Below are 21,980 nucleotides of genomic sequence, written 5' to 3'. Positions count from 1 at the left end.
GCCACAGGACCCCCACCCAAGAACCGAAGGCACGAAACGGACAGGGGGACGGACGAAACGGTCAGCCCGCGTGCGCGCCACGGCGGGCGCAGGAACCGGAACCACCCCGCCAGGGGAAGGCACCCGCGAGAACTCCGGGGGTAAGGGCCGGGACGCGGGACGACCCCGAGGGCGAGGCTGCGCCAGTAGAACCGGCTGGCTAACATCCACGTGTGCCGGCTTCAGCCGCGAAAGAGAGACCGTCTCAGGACGACCCCCCATGTCCAACACGAAGGTGGCAGAGCCCCGCTCAAGCACTTTGAACGGTCCCTCATAAGGCCGTTGAAGGGGTGTCCGGTGGGCATCCCGACGCAGGAAAACAAAAGGACAGTCCTGCAGGGCGGAAGGGACATGTGACCGCACCGAACCGTGGCGAGACGTCGGCACTGGCGCCAGCGAGCCCACCGTGTCCCGAAGGCGTTGCAGGGCGGCCGAGGGCTGTTCTGCCTGACCCTGGGCGGAGGGAACGAACTCCCCGGGCACCGTCAGCGGAGCCCCGTACACCAATTCCGCCAAGGAGGTGGCCAAGTCCTCCTTGGGGGCAGTGCGGACACCCAGTAAAACCCACGGCAACGCGTCAACCCAGTCCGGGCCAACGAGCCGGGCCTTCAGAGCGGCCTTGAGCTGGCGGTGGAAACGCTCCACCAGGCTGTTCGCCTGCGGATGGTACGCTGTGGTGCGGTGCAGGTTAACCCCCAGCAGTTGGGCCATGGATGACCACAGCTCAGAGGTGAATTGTGGCCCAATGTCGGACGTAATGTCGAGCGGAACCCCAAATCTGGCAATCCAATTTGCCGCCAAGGCACGGGCACAAGTAGAGGCACACGTGTCCGGCAGTGGAACTGCCTCCGGCCACCGCGTGAAACGGTCCACCATTGTCAGGAGGTAGGTGAAACCCCGAGAAGGCGGCAGCAGCCGCACGATGTCCACATGGATGTGTTCAAAACGGTGGCGAGGGACGGGGAACTCCTGGAGCGGCGCACGCACATGCCACTGTACCTTTGCGGTTTGGCACAGGATGCAGGTGCGCGCCCAATGCCCAACCTGCTTGCGTAACCCGTGCCAAACGAAACGGGAAGCCACGAGGGTCGTCGTCGCCCGAATGGAAGGGTGGGACAGCCCGTGGAGCACCTCGAACACCCGGCGTCGCCAGGCAACAGGCGCGATTGGGCGTGGCTGCCCGGTGGACACATCGCAAAGCAGCGTCGCGCTCCCAGTGCCACAGGGAACGTCCTCCAACCTGAGGCCCGAAACGGCGGTACGGTAGGCGGACATCCCATTATCGGACAACTGGGCCGCCGCCAGGGCTGAGTAGTCGATTCCATCGGCCACTTGCAGGACGGTGTGGACCGCGGGTCGAGACAAGGCGTCGGCCACCCGGTTGTCTTTACCCCCGATGAAACGGATGGAGGTAGTGTATTCCGAGATGAAAGCCAGCTGCCGCTGCTGGCGAGCTGACCACGGGTCGGAAACCTTGGCGAAAGCAAAGGTGAGGGGCTTGTGGTCCGTGTACGCGGTGAAAGTCCGCCCCTCTAGAAAATAGCGGAAGTGGCGGACCGCAAGGTAAAGGGCAAGGAGCTCGCGGTCAAAAGCACTGTAGTTCCGCTGTACGCCGCTGAGGTGCCTCCTGAAAAAAGCGAGAGTCTTCCAACACCCATCCGTGTGCTGTTCGAGCACCGCCCCAACCGCTACTTCCGAAGCGTCGACCGTCAGGCTGGTTGGTGCATCAACCCGTGGATGTACGAGCATCGTGGCCGCAGCCAGGGCTTCCTTGGCGTGTTGGAACGCCGCCACCGCATCGTCGGTCCATTCGACCTCCCTGCGCTTGCCCGCCATGAGGTGGAACAGCGGGCGCATGATCCGGGCTGCAGACGGCACAAATCGGTGGTAAAAGGCCACCATTCCCACGAACTACTGGAGGCCCTTCACAGTGGTCGGGCGTGGAAAATGGCGCACCGCGTCCACCTTGTTCGGGAGCGGCAGCGCTCCGTGCGGGGTCACGTGGTGGCCCAGAAATTCGATGGATGCCACCCCGAAACGGCATTTGGTGATGTTGATGGCAAGCCCATGATCGCTAAGGCATTGGCATAGCTGGCAGAGATGGGCAAAATGCTCCTGTCTCGAGCGGCTCACCACCAAAATGTCGTCCAGGTACACGAAAACGAATTCCAGGCCACGGCAAACGCAGTCCATAAGCCGCTGAAAGGCTTGTGCAGCGTTCTTGAGTCCGAACGGCATGCGGAGGAATTCGAAAAGGCCAAATGGCGTCACGATTGCCGTCTTGGGAACGTCGTCGGGGTGGACTGGAAACTGGTTATAGCCACGCACCAGGTCGACCTTGGAAAATACCGTGGCGCCAGCCAGGTGTGCATTAAAATCCTGGATGTGAGGGACCGGATACCTGTCGGCGATTGTGGCATCGTTAAGCCGGCGGTAATCCCCGCAAGGAAGCCAACCACCGTCTGCCTTGGGGACCATATGGAGCAGGGACGCCCACGGGCTGTCTGAGCGGCGCACGATCCCCAGTGACTCCATAAGGCGGAACTCCTCCCGAGCGAGACGGAGCTTGTCCGGTGGAAGACGCCGCGCCCGGGCGTACAAGGGCGGGCCAGTAGTGGTTATATGGTGCACCACCCCATGCTTCTGGGCGGCGGAGTGGAACCGGGGGTCCAGAATATCGGGGAATTCGGCCAGAATTCGTGAGAACGCGGCGTCCACGGACGACAGGGGCCCATCAGGACGCACGACCGGATCACCCAAACGGAGGAAAATGGGCTGCAGAGTGACAGAGTGTACTAAACGCTGCCGCTTAACGTCCACGAGCAGGGAATGTGCCCGTAGGAAATCCGCACCCAGCAGCGGCTTGAACACATCCGCGATCACGAATGGCCACGAGAAGCTGCTCGCCCCGAAGTTGAGGGAGATCGTGCGCACCCCATATGATCGGATTGAGGTCCCGTTGGCTGCGGCGAGGAGGGGACCACGGTTGCCACTGCGGAGGTCAGCACGCGAAGGGGGAACAACACGGGGGGCTGCGTGCGGCCCCCGGGTCCGACCACCAGCGACCTCCGGTGGCGGGTGGGGGAACTGCAGGCGGGCCGTGCGAAAAAGACGCGCCGCCGGCTGGGTGAGCTGCTGAAGCCGGATACCGTCGGGAAGGCTGTCGGGGAGCGGTAGTAATGCGGGCGATCGAGGCCCCTACCTGCGGGTAGTCGTCGGCCATCGGATGGACTTCCAACGCGTCGAGGGCCAGGTGACGGGCCATCATGAGCTCATCGGCGCGCCTGCCCAACGCCTGCATGTTGGGGAACGGGTCGTGGAGGAGCTGCTGGCGGAGGTCGGACGGCAGCAGCATCAGGAAAACATGTTTGAAAAGGAAACCGTGCTCGTAGTCGCCCAGCAGTGCCAGCATGTCGGCCAGTACTACCGACGGGCGGCGGTCACCCAGGCCTGGCATTCGGAGGATCCGGGTTGCCCGCTCGGCCTCGCAGAAGCCGAACTGCTGACGGAGGAAGGCTTTAAGGGCCACGTACTTATCGGTCGCCGGGGCGCGCGGTGGCCGGGTCGAGGGCGCTGACCACGTGAAAGTACTTAGTGGCGTCGGCAGTTATGCCCCGCAGGGCGAACTGTGCCTCGGCCTGGTCAAACCAGAAGTCAGGGTCCTCGGTCCACAATGGAGGCAGCCACACCGACACGGCGTGGATAGCGGCGCGGGCGGCAGGGTCCAGAGGCGGCTGACTGGAAGAGTCGGGTAATAGCGCGTTCGGGTCCATCGCGACTTGCGAGGGAAAGTCGGGGTCACCAGTGTAGTGGGTGCGGTCACCGCGGTAATCAGGCCAGACGCCAGGTGAGTAGTTAATATACTTTATTACCTAAGGCACCAAACACCGCACTCAAGAACTCGTGAGTCGACACACCCAAAACCTTTTATAGTCCCAGACCACCTGACCCAAGGGAACTGACCCAGGAAGTGACCTAATCCCTCCCGTCCACTGAGTGCCGAGTGGAATGACCAAGGGAGTGGCCTAGCCCCCGGGCGCCGCCACAACATGTACCTTATCCATGCAGTTCTGTTTCTGGCCAAATATATTGAAGGAAACAACCCTTGGTCTTTCTTGCCCAGTGAGCTTTATTACCACACCTTCATCCATCTACTGTTTGTTGGGTGTAAGATTCAATCAGCAAATATGCGTACTTAGCAAATGGGAGTTCAAGTACCTTGTTCACTCGGGGTGTAGTTTTCATCGTAATCCTCTTCAAGGATTATTTGGTCCCCTATCCGAAGTGCAGTTGCTGTCATTTCAGTCTAAAAGTGCGACGGTGCTTCCCTATAAAATAAAGAGCAAACTTATGTGAATTAAACCACAGAAGTAAAATTAAAACACTAAAATTAAAACACTAAAATTAAAAACATTTCCTTTTAATTTAAATGGTAATGTTCTGCTAATGTGACTGCTCAGGATGACGAGAGTAAGATAATAGAATCAAAGTCAATACATTTATTCTCTGAAATATCAAAAGGAATGTCTCACATTTTATTTAAAGGTTGCTTCTCATATAATAAAGCGCACAAATACATCCTAACTAGAGAAAACCCCAGCCTAGTCAACAAACATCCCAATTATAACATACTAGACCAAGTGAACCCATTGGGCCCATTCCTCGTGGAGGGGGAACAGGGAAGGGGAGAAGGTGTCATCACTGAGTGAGCCCTGGACTCAAAGCCTCTCCTGTATTGGTGTAGCACCCTCAACCCCCCCACTTAATGCCCCTTATCCCCCCCTCCGCTCCCCACTGACCCACTCCATCCCCCTTACCTCACCCCCAATTGTCCCTCCCCTACCCCCACCCCCACAGCCCTGCCTCCATCCCCATTCTCCCCTCCCCACCCCTATTCCCCCCCTCTCCTGACCCCAACCCTCCCCCCACCCCCACTCTCCCCTCCTCCCCACCCCCACTCTCTCCTGCCCCCCCCCCACTGTCCCCCTTCCTGCCCCCCCCCACTGTCCCCCTTCCCCCCACCCCCACTGTTCCCCCCACTCACTTATCCCCCCTCCCCCACCCCCCTCCTCCCTCCACCCCCACTCCCCCCCCTACCGCCACCCCCCCCAACCCCACCCTCCCCTCCACCCAGTCGGCTGCCGCGCCCACTCCCCTCCGTGGACCCGTTGGCTGCGAAAGGCACTTACCGGTGCCCGTGCGTTCAACGCTGACCGCCGACGTGCGAGTCTCTGCCGGGGCGGGGCCGGGCAAGAGGCGAGGGGAGTAAGGTGGTGCAAAAGTTGTGGCGCTACAGTGTACCGTTTTGGCTGTGCGATGCACCAAAGTTATGGTGTGGACAGACAGACACGCACACAAATACATTTACACATATATATTTGCAGCCTTTTGGTTTTCTAGACATCCCAAGATTACAATAGGCATGTTTTCCAATTGCATATCATTATAATTATTTCAATTCCCCTGCTTTTGAAAGTCCAATTTATAATTTTTGACCAGTATCTGTAAAGTTCAGTATATTTTTCAAATGCTTTTTAATTGATATTTCACAGAACTGCGTGCATGCATGTGCCACCACGTTATTATACATTTCTATAATACGTTATAATGTAGTACATTTTTAATATTTGTATCAGTGGAGTTGAGAATGGCTTTCCAATGACTGGAGGAGGATGATTTCCCAATTTCTTGTCAGGTTGGGATGATAATGAAACTGGACTGGAAGTGTACTTTGTGATAAGAGTCAAAAGCAGTGGCAAGTGCAAACTGAGCCTTTCTTCATTTTTTAATTCGAAAGACAGCACTTCTGACAGCAGAGCACTTAAATACTAACTGTAGTGCTGTCAGAAGCATGTGTTCAAGTCTCTCAGGTGTGATTTTAACTTGTAACCTTAGGATTAAGAAGGGAAAATCTGCAGTACTAATTAAGACAGGCAGACCCTTTATGGTACTGTACAGCATGATGCCTCACAAATTAATCTGGAAAATCAATTAAAATGTTTTTAAATACATACAGAAAAGTGATAGACACTAACATTAAAAATAAGTTAGATTTACAGAATTTTTAGAATTGCAATAATTATCAGGATTTGCAATTAGAAAACATGCCTTTCTCAATCCTGGGATGACAGAAACATCTACAAAACCAAATAAATACTTTTTGAGAGTAGCCACTGTTGAACTATAAAAATATACTGAAACAAATTTGCACACAGCAAAGCCCCACAAACATTAATAAGCTAAATGATCCCTTTCAGAGATGTTAAGAGGTACATTTTGAGAGAAAGCCAGGATACCTTTGTATCGGCGAGAACAATCATAGACTGAGTAGGGGTGGGGGGGATAAAGAGCATTTAGCATGGTGTTGCGACCCTCAATATCCATGGTCTAGGAATCTCCGGGTGCCAGTAGAGTTGTTCAAGCAAGCTGGAACTGTTCCTCTGTCCACCGTGTAATGTCTTCCCATGACAGCACAGAATTGAGTGTCCCTTTGGCAATCGGAGAAAGTCTACATAATGTCATCTTGAGTGTAACTGGTACTCGATTCTGACTGGGAAGAAGGAACTGACATTTATCCTTCCAGTAAATTTAAAGGCAGGGGCAGGGTATATCGCATGGATTCAAGATGGAGCCAGAGTTGGGAATGTACAACAGAGACCTTTAGGACTGGCAAAGAAAAAAAAGGTCAACTAACTCAGTAACTGGCTGATTTCAATCAAAACTGCAGAAGTAAACAAATCTCATTCAAATCCCCTACCTCACCCAGTGCCGATTCTTTGCCTTTTTAGACTAAACATATGCAGTGTTATGTTGGCTGCAGTAGCTATTCGCACTGTGTTTGTTGGTGGCAATATCGTTGCTCAGAAACAACTTTTCTTATTTAACCTGTCATTTTCTATAGCTTGTTCAAAGTTTCTTCTAGAGGTTTGAAACATTTTGAAGGCCACGTTTATTGCGCGCAATATTTTCTTTTGGGAAAATTGTGCAGCTTTTAGTACAATTTAAATTGCTGAAGACATGTCTTTAGGTAAGATTACCTTTTGCTGGTACTTCAAAAGAGTGCAACATGTTGCACTTACTTTGCAGTGTTTCTCAAAATCTCGGTGAATGTTTCTGACTTTCAACGGCCATGACATGTTGAGGAACAAATATTCTGCACAACTCCGTGGTATCCATAAATTTAATGTGTGAGAGAGCTAGGTACATAATCCATGTAACCTTGCAAATCCTACTTAATCCTATTGTTTGTGGATGTGGATTTGGCAGCCTTTACTGCATGGATGTCTCAGTGTGGAGCCGACCATTTAAGTTTATTAAATTATTTTGTTCTATCAGCAAAGGAATGTTAGACTAAATAGACCATTGCTTTCTAACCAATAATGATTTATTTGTTGTAGGTGAATTATGGTTGCATTTTAAACACAAGGTAATAGGTTTGCTATTGCATTGTTGTGTAATTTCAGTGCACAAAACTACTCCATGCGGGATCTGTTAATGAGTGAATATTCCCATTGAATCAGTTGTAAAAATGATTGAGGATCATTTAATTGCTCTTTTGGTTGAGACAATTGAACCATACAAAGCATGAAAAATCTTGTCTTGCCAATTTTAAGTAAAAAGGAGGTATCAATAGACAATAGGTGCAGGAGTAGGCCATTCGGCCCCTCGAGCCTGTACCACCATTCAATGTGATCATGGCTGATCATTCTCAATCAGTACCCCGTTCCTGCCTTCTCCCCATACCCCCTGACTCCGCTATCCTTAAGAGCTCTATTTAGCTCTCTCTTGAATGCATTCAGAGAACTGGCCTCCACTGCCTTCTGAGGCAGAGAATTCCACAGATTTACAACTCTCTGACTGACAAAGTTTTTCCTCATCTCCGTTCTAAATGGCCTACCCCTTGTTCTTAAACTGTGGCCCCTGGTTCTGGACTCCCCCAACATTGGGAACATGTTTCCTGCCTCTAACGTGTCCAACCCCTTAATAATCTTGTATGTTTCGATATGATCCCCTCTCATCCTTCTAAATTCCAGTGTATACAAGTCTAGTCGCTCCAGTCTTTCAACATATGACAGTCCTGCCATTCCGGGAATTAACCTAGTAAACCTACGCTGCACGCCCTCAATAGCAAGAATATCCTTCCTCAAATTTGGAGACCAAAACTGCACGCAGTACTCCAGGTGCGGTCTCACGAGGGCCCTGTACAACTGCAGAAGGACCTCTTTGCTCCTATACTCAACTCCTCTTGTTATGAAGGCCAACATTCCATTGGCTTTCTTCACTGCCTGCTGTACCTGCACGTTTCCTTTCAGTGACTGATGCACTAGGACACCCAGATCTCGTTGTTTTGTCCCCTTTTCCTAACTTGACACCATTCAGGTAATAATCTGCCATCCTATTCTTACCACCAAAGTGGATAACCTCACACATGTAGGTTAATTGGCTGGGTAAAATGTAAAAATTGTCCCTAGTGGGTGTAGGATAGTGTTAATGTACGGGGATCACTGGGCGGCACGGACTTGGAGGGCCGAAAAGGCCTGTTTCCGGCTGTATGTATATGATATGATATGATATGATATGATACTTATCCACATTAAACTGCATCTGCCATGCATCCGCCCACTCACACCTGTCCAAGTCACCCTGCAACCTCATAGCATCTTCCTCACAGTTCACACTGCCACCCTGCTTTGTATCATCTGCAAATTTGCTAATGGTACTTTTAATCCCTTCATCCAAGTCATTAATGTATATTGTAAATAGCTGCGGTCCCAGCACCGAGCCTTGCAGTACCCCACTAGGCACTGCCTGCCATTCTGAAAGGGACCCATTTATCCCCACTCTTTGCTTTCTGTCTGTCAACCAATTTTCTATCCATGTCAGTACCCTACCCCCAATACCATGTGCTCTAATTTTGCCCACTAATCTCCTATGTGGGACCTTGTCGAAGGCTTTCTGAAAGTCGAGGTACACCACATCCACCGGCTCTCCCCTGTCAATTTTCCTAGTTACATCCTCAAAGAATTCCAGAAGATTAGTCAAGCATGATTTCCCCTTCGTAAATCCATGCTGACTCGGAACGATCCTGTTACTACTATCCAAATGCTCCACAATTTTGTCTTTTATAATTGACTCCAGCATCTTCCCCACCACTGATGTCAGACTAACTGGTCTATAATTTCCCGTTTTCTCTCTCCCTCCTTTCTTAAAAAGTGGGACAACATTAGCTACCCTCCAATCCACTGGAACTGATCCTGAATCTATAGAACATTGGAAAATGATCACCAATACGTCCACAATTTCTAGCGCCACCTCCTCAAGTACCCTGGGATGCAGACCATCAGGCCCTGGGGATTTATCAGCCTTCAGTCCCATCAGTCTACCCAACACCATTTCCTGCCTAATGTGGATTTCCTTCAGTTCCTTTGTCACCCTTGGATCTCTTGCCTCCTTTACATCGACAAAACCAAACCAGGGCTTCTGAGGGGGGGGGGGGGGGGGTGCAGGGAGTACATCGTACCCAGGCCAGAGGAGCCAAAGGAGGGGGGAGGGGGAATTTCCTGAAATCTCAAAAAAACGTTAAAAAACCCGGGAAAAAAAATTCATTTTAAAAGCTGTTAAAAGACCCGTTTGTTTCACAGAATAGACTTTTTAATAGCCATTAAAATAACCCGTTCATTTAAAGTTTTCTCATTAAAAAAAACATTAGCTTGCATTAGAAAAAAAAATTTTTTTTAAAAAAAATACGCTTGACGCCCGATTGGTCCAAATCCCACGTGGGGGGAGGGGGGGGGGGTGCTGCCCTCGCTCTTCCCAACGATCAGTGCTGCAAGCACGGGGCACAGGTAAGTCACTTTCGCCGCCAATGGGTCCATGGATCGGTAGGGTGAGGCCTGTTGATATTGAGAGGGGATGGGGTGGGTGAATGGAGGGGAGGGGGGTTGGGGTGGGGGGGGACAGTGGAGGGGGAGGGGGGAATGGTGGAAAATATCTCACCATGTCTGAAAGTGATGTGGAGAGAAAAGCTTTATCTTTATCAGAGCAATATCCTGCTGACCTTAACGGTGATGATTTTGGAAAAGAAATGCAACATTTACCCGCAGTACATAAAGTAAATTTTGTGAATGCACAGTTAAAGCCATTAGATCTGTTGAACTTGTTAAAAGTTCAGTGTTCTGAACAGAGTACAGACGCTGTGACCCGTTTCCAAATGTTTGTGTTAGCTTAAGAATACTATTAACAATTCCGGCAACAGGAGCTTCTGCAGAGAGGTCATTTAGCAAACTCAAGCTGATTAAGAATTATTTAAGGTCTACAATGTCTCAGGAACGTCTTGTGGATTTGGCCAGGCTAAGTATTGAATCAAACATTGCCAGAACAATTAATTTTCATGCTGTGATTTGAATTTTTTTCACACAAAAAGGCCAGAAAAGCTATTTTTTAAAGTAAATACTGTCTATCTACCTTTTTTTACTTTTTACTAATAATTATGTCTTCTGATGATCTGATGTGCATTGCAATAAAAAAGATGTTTCAATGTGAATTCTTTCTCCTTATCTGTATTGTAGCATAAACAAAGATGTTAAAAACAAATGTGCTTTCTTCTCTGATCCTTTTATTTTATTTATATTTATTTATATTTAATATGGAGGGAGTATAGGGGCACAAGACCTCAAATGCAGAAAATCAACCTCCATTCCACCCCTCTCATCTTCCATACCCTTTTTGGCCTTACAGGCTACAGCTCATGGCATAAAACTGTAGTGGATAAAACAGGATGATTAATGGAGAAGGGAAGGGGGCCTGAAAGAAACTTTGTACCCACTGATAAAATTCCTCTCAGAGGCCCAGATCCACATCCTTCCCTGTCATTTAACACCCTTTTGTCTCCTTTTCTCCTCTAGCCTTTCTCACTTACTCCACCTGTGAATCAAAACCCCCTGACCTCTTTCCACCCACCACTAGCCAGGCTTTGCCTTGCCCAGACCTTTCTTTTCCAGTTTTCTTCCCCCCCCCCCCCCCCCCCACCTACTCATATCTATCTGAAGAAGGCTCTTAACCTCCCCAGGTTCGGCCTGAGCCGCTCAGTTGCTCCAGTACTGTGTGTTTTGGACAAAATAAGAAATAGGAGCAGAAGCCAACTCTATGATGACATAACTTTGCCCTATCATTCAATAAGATCCCTGCACTCGGGTAAAGCTTTGAAGGTAGACAATTCTGATAATGCTTTCTTTCATTTGTTAGGATATTCAGAACAAGAAATTGGGACATTATGTCACAGCTGCACACGACATTGGTGAGGCCATATTTGGGACACTGTGTGCAGTTCTGGTCACTCTGCTATAGGAAGGATGTCATTAAGCTGGAAAGGGTGTCGAGGAAATTTACAAGGTTGGGTCTGGATCATTTGAGTTATAATGAAGGACTGGATAGGCTGGGTCTTTATTCCCTGGAGGGCAGAAGTCTGAAAGATGATCTTAATCAAGGTTTATAAAATCATGAGGAGCATAGATAAGATGATTAGCCACAGTCTTTCTGCAGTATAGGGAGAGCTAGAAGGGATAGGTTTAAGCTGAGAGGGAAAGTTTTAAAAGGTATCCAAGAGGCAACCTTTTTGTAAAGTGATGCGCATACGGAACGAGCTGCCATCAGAAGTCATAGAGGCAGGTACAATTACAACATTTCATTACAACATTACAGCAATTCATCCTCCAGCACCTAGACCGCAAGGATTCTGTTTGTGGACTTTAGCTCTGCGTTTAACACCATTGTGCCAGAGCTACTACACTACAAACTCTCCCAGCTGACTGTGCCTGAACCTCTCTGTCAGTGGATCATCAACTTCCTGACGGACAGGAAGCAGCATGTGAGGCTGGGAAAGCACATCTCGGACTCGCAGACCCTCAGCATAGGAGCACCGCAAGGCTGCTTACTCTCCCCACTCCTTTACTCTCTCTTCACCAACGATTGCACCTCCACAGACTCCTCTGTCAAGCTCAAGTTTGCGGATGACACTACCCTGATTAGACTGATCTAGGATGGGGAGGAACCTGCCAACAGATGGGAAGTGACACAACTGAAGTCCTGGTGCCATCACAACAACCTGGAGCTCAAGGCAGTGGAACTAATTGTAGACTTTTGAAGAGATTCCCCTCCCCTCCCCCCACTCACCATCAACAACACCATAGTCACATCTGTGGAGTCATTTAAGTTCCTTGGAACCATCATCTCCAGGGACCTTAAATGGGGGGCCACCATCCTCTCCACAGTCAAAAAGGCCCAACAGAGGATGTACTTCCTGCGGCAACCGAGGAAACACAATCTGCCACAGGCAATGATGGTCCAATTCTATACTGCCATCATTGAGTCCGTCCTCACCTTCTCCATCATGGTCTGGTTTGGCTCAGCCACCAAGCACGACATCTGGAAGCTGCAACGGATCATTCGCACAGCTGAGAAGGTTGTTGGCTGCAACCTTCCCCCCATTGATGAACTGTACACTGCAAGGGCCAGGAAGCGAGTGGGCAAGATCATCTCTGACCCCTCTCACCCTGGCCACAAACTATTTGAAGCACTTCCCTCTGGAAGGCGACTCCGGACTGTCAAAGCAGCCACAGCCAGACATAAAAACAGTTTTTTTCCACGAGTGATAGTTCTACTCAATAACCAAAGGCTGTAGTCTCTTTTTTGCTCTGGTTTATTTTCACCCACATGTTTACACTTTAATGGTGTATCCTTATTGTTTGGATGTGTTTATGCTTTATTTTTAATTGTGAACTGTATGTTTGTGTTGTCATTTGTGAGCGGAGCACCAAGGCACATTCCTTGTATATGCATACTTGGCCAATAAACTTATTCATTCATTCATTTAAAACAAAGATGGACAACTTCAAGAATAGAGGAAAGGTTTGGAGGGATATAGACCAGCATAAGCAAGTTGAAAGGGCTTGGTGAGGCAATTTGGTTTGCATGGACGAGTTGGGCTAAAAGTTTGTGCTGTATAGCTCCATAGTTCTGTATCCACCATTATCACTCCCAAATTACAGAGTGGAATACCTTTTGATGTTGAAACAGGCTATGTATCTAATCCGTCCGTTGTTATAAATATAAGAGTCTCATACATGCAATTGATCTTTTGGAAGTCTTTGGCATAAGATGAGAGATGGAATCTACAGGAGAAATTGTTTCAGAGTGGCTGGAATCTGGAATGTGCTGGCTAGAGGTGGTGGAGGCAGGCACTCTCAACATTTAGAAAGCGTCTGGACAAGAACTTTAACCACCAGCACATAGGAGTCTGTGGACTGAATGCAGGTAAACAGGACTGTAGATAACTACAATGGCCGGCATCAATGCGGTGGGCTAAAGGACCATTCCTGTATAACTATAATTCCATTTGTTCGATAGTCCTAATAAAAAATCATTCATAATAAAGTACACCAAGTTGGAGTTGGAGTTCTTATGTACCACTGTCAACAAGCCCTTTGGCCAACAGAAGAGTTCAAAGGCCAAGATATGAAAACAAACACTAAGCTTCTGGCCGACTTAGAATGCATTATTAGATTGTTGGGATAATCTACAGGAAGCATAGTACCACCAACGCCGTGTCCACAAAATCATCTAAATCCATTTGGCAGGATACACAAATATCAGCACCCTTCCACAACCTAGGCTCAGGTTGATCAGGCTCAACTAGCTTTAGTTGGCAGACTTTATCATCCTCGTGACTGATACCAGACTCTGAACAATCACCCTGCTTAATGCTCCTTCACAACAAGACATTTTCTGGAAGACACAGAACAAACTTGAAGACTGGTCTCAAAGTGTCCTTGGGGGCAAAAAACAGGGAGAATCCCAATCCATTAGTTTTAAGAATGGAAAAGCAAGGTAGGTGCTGAGCACCACAGTCCTCCACAAGGGGAACATGTGGAAGCTAAGCGCAAATAGCACAGTTAGCCAAATGAGAACAAATCATCCCGAACAAGACACCTGTGAAGCATCACCTGCCCTGAAGTGAAATCAGTGGATTTCACACAGCGTTCATCAGAAATCTAGTGAAAGCAAGTTGCCCTCGGCTCCAAAGAATTGCACAAGAACGGTTATAAAATAAATGTATTTATTTGGAGGGCAGTGGAGGCCAAATCACTGGATGGGTTTAAGAGAGAGTTAGATAGAGCTCTAGGGGCTAGGGGAATCAAGTGATACGGGGAGAAGGCAGGCACGGGTTATTGATTGTGGACGATCAGCCATGATCACAATGAATGGCTCGAAGGGCCAAATGGCCTCCTCCTGCACCTATTTTCTATGTTTCTAAATGCAAGTATTTTGTGTATTGATCTTCCATGTAAATGCAGTACGTCTTACTGACCACACAGAGATGACAGACCTCAACAATACTGGTGTAGGGATGGAAAGCACTACGCACTCAGTTTCTACCAGCATACTGTCGCCTCAGGATGCTACCTCTCTCTGGCATCCGTTCATCTACGGGAGATGATGGTGTGGCTTGGCGTTGTCCTGCTTGAGAGGGATTTTTCATCTGTGGTTAAGTTTCATTGTGTGACTGACTAGGCCTATCCGTGAAAGGCAGATCCCTCTACAGTTTCCACAGGTTAGCCTCAGGCTAGCAGGATAACAGAAACCACTCCAATCTGACGCAGTTCTCTGGCCCAGTTTTAATTATCTCAGCAGACAAAATATGTAGGAAGTAACTGCAGATGCGAGTTTATGCAGAAGATAGACACAAAGTGCTGGAGTAACTCAGGGGGGGTCAGGCAGCATCTCTGGAGAAAAGGATGGGTGACATTTTGGGTCAGAATTTCAGGGTCTGAAGAAGGATTCCGACCGAAAACATCACCCAACCTGTTTCTCCAGAGATGCTGCCTGACCTGCTGAGTGATTTGACTCTACCTTAATTATCTTGGCAGTCTGGTCAGCATCATATTCTAGTATCATTTGCAAAGTTTAAACTTGGGTGCCATTGCCAAATATGCAACAAGCACTATTCAATTTAAAATAAAAATTAAAGGGTCAGACTTTATGGCCTTGACACACAAAAACTGGCCAGGCATCATATCCCAGCATGCTTTGAGGAACCAATGGAATTATAATGGACCATTGAAGCATACGGTGAAATGCTGAAGACTTAAATGTAGAGAAAGAAGCAGAATGGACTCCACACTGATTAGATCACACAATGATGTGCATTTATTGACATCTCATTGTTTGTTTCCTTCATAGTGCTCTTTTGGTCTGTCTGGCTGCATGATTTACAAATCCACAGAGAAGTAACAGACATGGTTCTACAAAATATGGCTTTCTTCTCAAAAGCCTTTGGGAACTTTAATAATAAGATAGTTGCTGAAGTAAAACCTGTTCAATGACCTTCAAAAAGTGATAAACCCAGAATTTTGCCATTAAATCTCCTTTGTGTGATATCGGTTAGAACATCAAATGGAATAATACTTCCTGGGACTGCAGACCAACCCATTATGGGTTTATTATTGTCCCATGTCCTGAGACAAGTGAAAACTCCTTTTGTGTGATATTAGATCAAATCATACCATGCATAAGTACATTAAGGTAATGAAAGCAACAAAAAAAGAAAAAAATAATCCAATACAGTGTGTAGTATTACAACTACAAACAATGTGCAGATAAAAATATGCAAGAACAGCAACGAGGCAAATTGGGAGATCAGGAGTTAATCCTTAATATAAAGCAACCATTCCGAGACTCACAGTCGACGCAAGACAACGTTGATACAATGAATCTATCAAGGGTGTGATGTTTATACTATAAAAGGATTCAAAATAATCTTGCAAACATATTTGATCCAGAACAACAAGTTTCCTTGGTGATCACTGATACAAATGGTGATCAAAATTAACTTGACTTAAAAGACTACACGTCCGAGAAATACTTAAAACTAAAACAGTGTACTAAATAAAACAACAGATTTGGCGTGATATTTAAGTACAATAAACTATTAATTGAATGTCGAGTTGTACTGCTTTGCAAGCCTTGACCAGTTTTAAATTCAGGTCTGATTCAAAGATTACAGTATCAGGAGGAGGGGATGTGGTGTCACGTACCTGCACAAAACACAAAAGCTGAGATTTTCCTACTCAGTGATTCTACTCCCCGATTCCTCAAGTAACCTCCAGTTACCATGGGCACTAGTTCATAACTACTGTTTCTTGTTTCAACTGAAATATGTTACACCTGAGCACATTTAATAATTAATGTCACTGTATCAGAGTGCAGGAGTAAATTGTGAAAACCGATATTTCATAGCAGAAAAGATTGAGCAGTGGTGCCTATCATACCCACAGGTTTCCAAGTCGGACGTAAGCAAATTTACAATGCAGCAATACACACTAGAAAATTACAGATCTACCATTCAGCCATAATATGTAGGTCTACCAGCAGAGGGCGTAGTAGTTCTGCAGTTGGACAAGTGTAGTGACTGCACACTCCACTGCCACACGTTTTTGATACAGTATTTTGTTTCATTCGCAGGATATGAGCATTGGTGACAGGGTTACACTGAACTGTCCTTGACAATTTAATGGGCTGGCGTTTTAATAATGGCCTCGTGATAGAGGTACTCCTAAAGTGTTGTTGAGTATGTATTTCCTGTACATTGACCCAGCGATTACAAAGGAATGGCAATCTATACTTTATTCCTATTAAGTGGTTTGTCATTACTTCCTCCTGGGAGTGTGACAGCAATTTAATTTACATTACCACCATGCAATGTTTGGTCAAGGGTGGGTTTTGGGCAATTTCAAAGACTGCAGATAGCAAAGAACTGAGGAATAACAATTATAGAAGCCCAAGAGGGCATAGAACAACTGCTTTACAAGGACTGATAAATGTCAGTTTAATAGGATAAAGAGGAGAGACAATATAAAATTAATGAAGCAATTTTACAGAATTTGTCCAAGACTCAAGAAACCTAAAATGCATTTAACAAAAGTTGAAAACGGGAGAAGTTCAAAGTTGTTAAAAGAGTGCATGGCTCTTTTTTCAACAAAGAATAGAAAGGCATGCGAGGTTAAACCTTAAACCTCAGGGGGTATGGGGAGAAGGCAGGAACGCGGTACTGATTGAGAATGATCAGCCATGATCACATTGAATGGCTCGAAGGGCCGAATGGCCTACTCCTGCACCTATTGTCTATTACGAGTCAAATTAGGCCTCATCTGAAGTTTTAGCTTCAATACAGTTCACCACGGTTGCACAAATTGATATACATGGACAGTAAAGGCTTAGAGCGATATGGGCCAAACGTGGGCAGTTAGGAATAGCACAGATGGGGCATCTTGGTCAAGAAGTGCAAGTTTGGCCAAAGGGTCTGTTTCTGTGCTTTGCTTGTGAAAAAAATAGGATGATTTCTTTGAGCGGAGAGAGATGTCAACTGGCCATTCTTCCTGTTGCTTTGGGCTTCTATGCCGATCTACATTAACAAGTCCCTTTAAAGCAAATTAAAGCAAGGGGAAATCATGTTTGACTAATCTACTGGAATTTTTTGAGGATGTAACTAGGAAAATTGACAGGGGAGAGCCGGTGGATGTGGTGTACCTCGACTTTCAGAAAGCCTTCGACAAGGTCCCACATAGGAGATTGGTGGGCAAAATTAGAGCACATGGTATTGGAGGTAGGGTACTGACGGATAGAAAGTTGGTTGACAGACAGAAAGCAAAGAGTGGGGATAAATGGGTCCCTTTCAGAATGGCAGGCAGTGACTAGTGGGGTACCGCAAGGCTCGGTGTTAGGACCGCAGCTATTTACAATATACATCAATGACTTGGATGAAGGGATTAAAAGTACCATTAGCAAATTTGCAGATGATACAAAGCTGGGTGGCAGTGTGAACTGTGAGGAAGATGCTATAAGGTTGCAGGGTGACTTGGACAGGTTGTGTGAGTGGGCGGATGCTTGGCAGATGCAGTTTAATGTGGATAAGTGTGAGGTTATCCACTTTGGTGGTAAGAATAGGAAGGCAGATTATTATCTGAATGGTGTCAAGTTAGGAAAAGGGGACGTACAACGTGATCTGGGTGTCCTAGTGCATCAGTCACTGAAAGGAAGCATGCAGGTACAGCAGGCAGTGAAGAAAGCCAATGAAATGTTGGCCTTCATAACAAGAGGAGTTGAGTATAGGAGCAAAGAGGTCCTTCTGCAGTTGTACAGGGCCCTAGTGAGACCGCACCTGGAGTACTGTGTGCAGTTTTGGTCTCCAAATTTGAGGAAGGATATTCTTGCTATTGAGGGCATGCTGCGTAGGTTTACTAGGTTAATTTCCGGAATGGCGGGACTGTCATATGTTGAAAGATTGGAGCGACTAGGCTTGTATACACTGGAATTTAGAAGGATGAGAGGGGATCTTATCGAAACGTATAAGATTATTAAGGGGTTGGACACATTAGAGGCAGGAAACATGTTCCCAATGTTGGGGGAGTCCAGAACCAGGGGCCACAGTTTAAGAATAAGGGGTAGGCCATTTAGAAGAGAGATGAGGAAAAACTTTTTCAGTCAGAGAGTTGTGAATCTGTGGAATTCTCTGCCTCAGAGGGCAGTGGAGGCCAATTCTCTGAATACATTCAAGAGAGAGCTAGATAGAGCTCTTAAGGATAGCGGAGTCAGGGGTATGGGGAGAAAGCAGGAACGGGGTACTGATTGAGAATGATCAGCCATGATCACATTCGGTGCTGGCTCGAAGGGCCGAATGACCTACTCCTGCACCTATTGTCTAGTGTCTAAATTATTTGCCCATGTTTTTTCATTGTTGTACATCTCCCAATATTTCCAATTTGTTATATTTTGTCTAATGTATGATCTTGTAAAACACCCTGTAGCATTTTACAAAGCAACATAAATGCAAACAGTTGTCAAATTGTATCAACAAATTTATTTTACCATTATTAAACAGTTTTCATGAAGAATATTGGTGCAGAATCCTTCCATACATCGCGTCTTGAGTAATGCAGAGAACCTACTGTTATTTTATAATTCCAACAATTTGATTATTCCTGTGTTATTACTAATACTTTTTGTTAATTGTATAATAAATGAACAAATAATTAAACACCCCTCCCATTTAATATTCTGTTTACAGCTCTGGAGAAACATTTTTTTGTCAGAAATTTTTCTTGTGAGTGGAAAGTCAATTGACATTGTTCTGTAATGTCAAAGTGGCTTTGTGATGTCATTCCAGGCGAGTCATATGCTTATCTTGAACCAAGCTATGGTTTATGTTTAAGAAACACTACAAAAATAAAATCAGAAATGCTAGACATTGAACTCTTCCTGTTACCATGGAGCAAGAAGCCATCAAAGGGATTAAAACCAATTGAACCTGTACTATTTGTCCATATTTACCAAAACTGGCTCAGCACTCTATTGAACAATCACGTTCATTGATTGTCAACAAGAAAACCACACAAGCATGTAATTACTGATGCTCAATGAAAAGGGTGGTTATATAATGATCTGTTTTTTAAAATGAGCAGTTAGGATTTTTAATATATACCTTTGAATGTAATTTTCTCCACTTCGGGTGACATTGTATTATAGCTCCATAGCTTCTACTTATCTCAAGAGTTCATTAGTTCTAGGAGCAGAATTTGGTCAATCTGCCCATCAAGTCTACTCTGCCATTCAAACATGGCTGATCAATCTCTCCTACTCAACCCCATTCTCCTGCCTTTGCCCCATAACCCCGACACCCTTACTAATCAATCAATCTCCGCCTTAACAATATCCATTGCCTTGGCCTCCACAGCCCCCTGTGGCAATTGATTCCACAGATTCACCACCGTCTGACTAAAAAAGTTCCTACTCATCTCCTTTCTAAAGGCACGTCCTATTCTGAGGCTATGGCCTCTGGTCCTACTCTCCCTCTAGTGGAAACATCCGCTCCAAATTCATTCTATCGAGCCTAATCTCCCACGCTAATGACAATAAATTCAAATGGCAAGAAGCAGCAGAAACATTGACTACTGAATACATTGCAAATAATCTAATCTCACCCAACAAATACAAGTGTACTTTACCAGGAAGTATCACCCTGTCTGTTTAATGCAAAGCCCTGCAGCTGGTGCCATTACGTATAACAGAGCGAGCCTGTGACCATAGAAACAAGCATCATTGTGCAAATGAAAATATAAACCAGATGTTATTTAATAAAGACACAAGAGACCACAGATTCTGCAATTTTTGGCAAAACAAAAACTGTTAGTAGAATTCAGTGGGACAGACAGTATCTGTGGAGGGAAATGGTTTTGGGTCGTGAATCTTATCTAAAGTATATACAGTTTTTGGATACATAATACGCAAGTGTTGGTTTTAGTTCATGTTCATTAGCGATAGGAGCTGAATTAGGCCATTCAGCCCATCAAGTCTACTCTGCCATTCAATCGTGGCTGATCTGTCTCTCCCTCCTAACCCCATTCTCTTGCCTTCTCCCCATAACCCCTGACACCTATACTTTTAGCTTTTGGAAGGACACAATCCTTATTTGAACTCCGGAGTTTCGCAAAGAATTAGATGTATTTAAACAAGTGTAACCTATTCACTTATTGTTCCTTGCTTCTACATGAGCCACAGAAGAACCGTCTAGAGCTCCTCATGTTTCCTATGCATTAGTCTATGCATTAATTTAGTTTATTGTCACGTGTACCGAGGTACAGTGAAAAGTTTTTGTTGCGTGCTAATCAGTTAGTGGAAAGACAATACATGATTGTAATCCACCCATCCCCGATCTACAGATACATAATAAGAATATATTCCTTTATTCGTCCCACACCGGGGGAATTTACGTGATAAAGGGAATAATGTGCAGAGTAATAACATTACTCTGCAAATGTTGTAAATTGCAAAAGTAAATTATTTGTGACAAAAATTATGTCTTGCTTTCTAACATACCTGATTAACCATGACCTGCATTCATAAGGTGCTTTTAAAGGGTCCCGAGTTGCTTCATAGGAGCAATTAAATAAGGTGCAAAAACAAGCCACATGAGGAAATAATAGGATAGGTCAAAAGCATTGTGAAAGGGCAAGGTCTGAAGGAACATTTAAAATGGAGAAACGGAGGGTTTTCCGAGGAGTATTCCACAGCTCAGGATCCTGGCAGCTGGCATGTAAATTCAACTCTTCCCCCAAATTTCCAATATGCGCTCCTGCTCTGCCTCCAGAATCCATTCTGCCCAGCACCACTGCCAGTGTCATTTGACAACATTATCCAATTAGTTTGCATGGGAAAAATGTCAAATTATTAGCAATGACATTTCAAAGGCAATTATAAAATGGAAATGCTCATCAACTTGGAGATCAACCATAAAATATTTGGCTGTGCATTCAACTGTCTAAATACAGAGATTTGAGGAGTACTCAATTAAAAACAAATGCTTAAAGATAAAAGCATCCTATTAAGTCTGCTTTTTATGAATGATTCAGAACTACAACTAGCACAATATTTCAAAAACAGAGAATGCCCAAAGAAGATGATGACGATTGTGCTGCAGAAGGAGAGAGCTGGGGAGGGTAGGAGAAAAAAGTAAGGGAACAAATTGTGACAAAACAGGGATTTGTTTAGTGGGAAGCAACAGAGATGGGCAAGAGAGGAGGGGATCAAAGGGGCCCTCGCCTATTATCTGCCAGGCATTGTCTACCGCTCCTCTCTTCCAGCTTCCATTCCACCCCCCTCCACCAATCTGAAGAGTCCTGACCTGAAATAGCACCTATCCATGTTCTCTAGGGATGCTGTCTGACCTGCTGAAATACTCATGCACTTTGTTGCTTTTTTTTTTTGTAAACTAGCATCTGCAGTTTCAACAAAGGAACTAAAGGGCTTGTTATAGGAGTGAGACTAAGAAAGATTAGCCAAGTGGAGGTGAAAGTGGAGAATGAGCAAGTAACATGGACAGAGAAATAGGC

At 46.2% G+C, this 21,980-nt stretch overlaps 1 protein-coding gene across 1 annotated transcript in view; it reads right to left on the bottom strand.

Moving 5' to 3' along the window:
* The window catches only part of cep164 (centrosomal protein 164), a 161,332-nt gene that overhangs the window by 137,602 nt on the left and 1,750 nt on the right, over positions 1-21,980 (bottom strand). Inside the window, exon 2 of the mRNA XM_078426641.1 lies at positions 4,258-4,367. Coding sequence (XP_078282767.1) covers positions 4,258-4,339 — 82 coding nt within the window. The 5' untranslated portion in view covers positions 4,340-4,367. The remainder of the gene's footprint in view (positions 1-4,257; positions 4,368-21,980) is intronic.

The sequence above is a fragment of the Rhinoraja longicauda genome, chromosome 32 (genome assembly GCF_053455715.1).
Source record: "Rhinoraja longicauda isolate Sanriku21f chromosome 32, sRhiLon1.1, whole genome shotgun sequence".
NCBI lineage: Eukaryota > Metazoa > Chordata > Chondrichthyes > Rajiformes > Arhynchobatidae > Rhinoraja > Rhinoraja longicauda.
The sequence above is the reverse complement of the archived record's forward strand: the minus strand, read 5'-3'. Positions and strand labels throughout refer to the sequence as shown.